The 1406-nt window shown below is 31.4% G+C and overlaps 1 protein-coding gene across 1 annotated transcript; it reads right to left on the bottom strand.

Moving 5' to 3' along the window:
• Positions 1-248: 248 nt before the first annotated feature.
• On the bottom strand, positions 249-803 carry LOC109243835. Its single transcript, XM_019410834.1, has one exon. It carries the CDS (start codon positions 671-673, stop codon positions 458-460), a length of 216 nt encoding a protein of 71 aa, XP_019266379.1. The 5' UTR covers positions 674-803; the 3' UTR covers positions 249-457.
• Positions 804-1406: the final 603 nt, after the last annotated feature.

The raw sequence follows: 1406 nt of genomic DNA, 5'->3' as shown, positions 1-1406 counted from the left end.
TTGCAGAGCATAACCAGCTTTAAATTTGAATAGTCTAATATGAAAATGAAGTCCTAAAACATGGATTTAGGTATAAAGTAGTACTAAACAAAAAAAAATACTCCCTCCGTTTCATATTAAAAAGTCATGGCCCCACAAAGCTTTACCCTTAAGCTTTTAAACCACAAATTTCAAAAGTATTTCTTTTTTTTCTTAAACTCCGTGCTGAGTCAAACTACTTCATTTAATTTAATTTGAAGCGGAGGATAGTAGATAATTAAGATGAATTTGGATCCAAATAGGAGAGATGAATACAAAAAGTGGAGCCAACAAATTTGAACATCAAAGTAAAAGCAAGATGAACATTCTTCAGAAATTTAACTAATGGAGTAGTAGTATAAACAAATCAAACAATGGTCAGAAATTCTAAAACCATACAACCCCATCTAAATTAAAACACGAATTAACAGATAGCTAATTAATAGGAGGGTGAAGGAGCAGAGGGGAAACCCAAAAAGGGCCTTCGACCAGTAGGGGAGGAACAGAGAGCATTAAGACAATCAACAACATGAATACTGTCCTTCAATTTGTGAAACCCATTCTTGAATACTCCAAATCCAAACAAGAAACCGATCGCAACCACAACTAGTACAACGCATGTGCACAACATGCAAATTCTACCACCGCAACACATTTTTTAACAATATGGATGTGCTTTGGAATTAGGGGTTTTAGATTATATATATAGCAGCAAGCAGTTGATCTGTTTGGAAGGAAAAGAGTTCTCTTTTCTATCTCTCGGTTGGTTCTGGCTAGCGGTTACTCTACGCATCGTTTCTGCTTTTTAAAGTAACACATCACCAAAACTATTTTCTCCTCCATTTCTTTTTTTTTTTTTTTGGGGTGAAGAAATTGTACTAAACAAATTACATATGTAGTTTAAAAGAGTATTTTTATCTTTGAATAATGTAATTCTCGTATTGTTAATAGTATATTTTTATTGATAGTTTATCTCACATAAAATAATACGTAAAATTTTGCATAATTTAATGCTGGTACTATTTAGTACTGCTATCCAAATAGTATGTTAGTTATGCGACAAGTATAATTTATTTATATCGTTATAAAAAGTAAATAATGAATATGATTGACTATTTATGTAAAGATCCCCTATTCTATCTTATAAGATCAAACAGAGTATTTACTATTTATAAGTGCAGGATGTTCTCTTACATTTTTCGTCCTTACATTTTTCTTTTTTTTTCTTCTTTGTTATTGGATATAGTAATTATCCTCGCTTTAATTGAGCGTAAAACATTTATTAATGCTTCTATTTGCTACTTAATGAATTAGTGGCCGTTACGGAACTGAATTCATGCTTACGTGAAGTGTATTGCCAAAAGAAAATCAAGTGACTTTATAAGCTA

The sequence above is a fragment of the Nicotiana attenuata genome, unplaced genomic scaffold (genome assembly GCF_001879085.1).
Source record: "Nicotiana attenuata strain UT unplaced genomic scaffold, NIATTr2, whole genome shotgun sequence".
Classification (NCBI taxonomy): Eukaryota; Viridiplantae; Streptophyta; class Magnoliopsida; order Solanales; family Solanaceae; genus Nicotiana; species Nicotiana attenuata.
The sequence above is the reverse complement of the archived record's forward strand: the minus strand, read 5'-3'. Positions and strand labels throughout refer to the sequence as shown.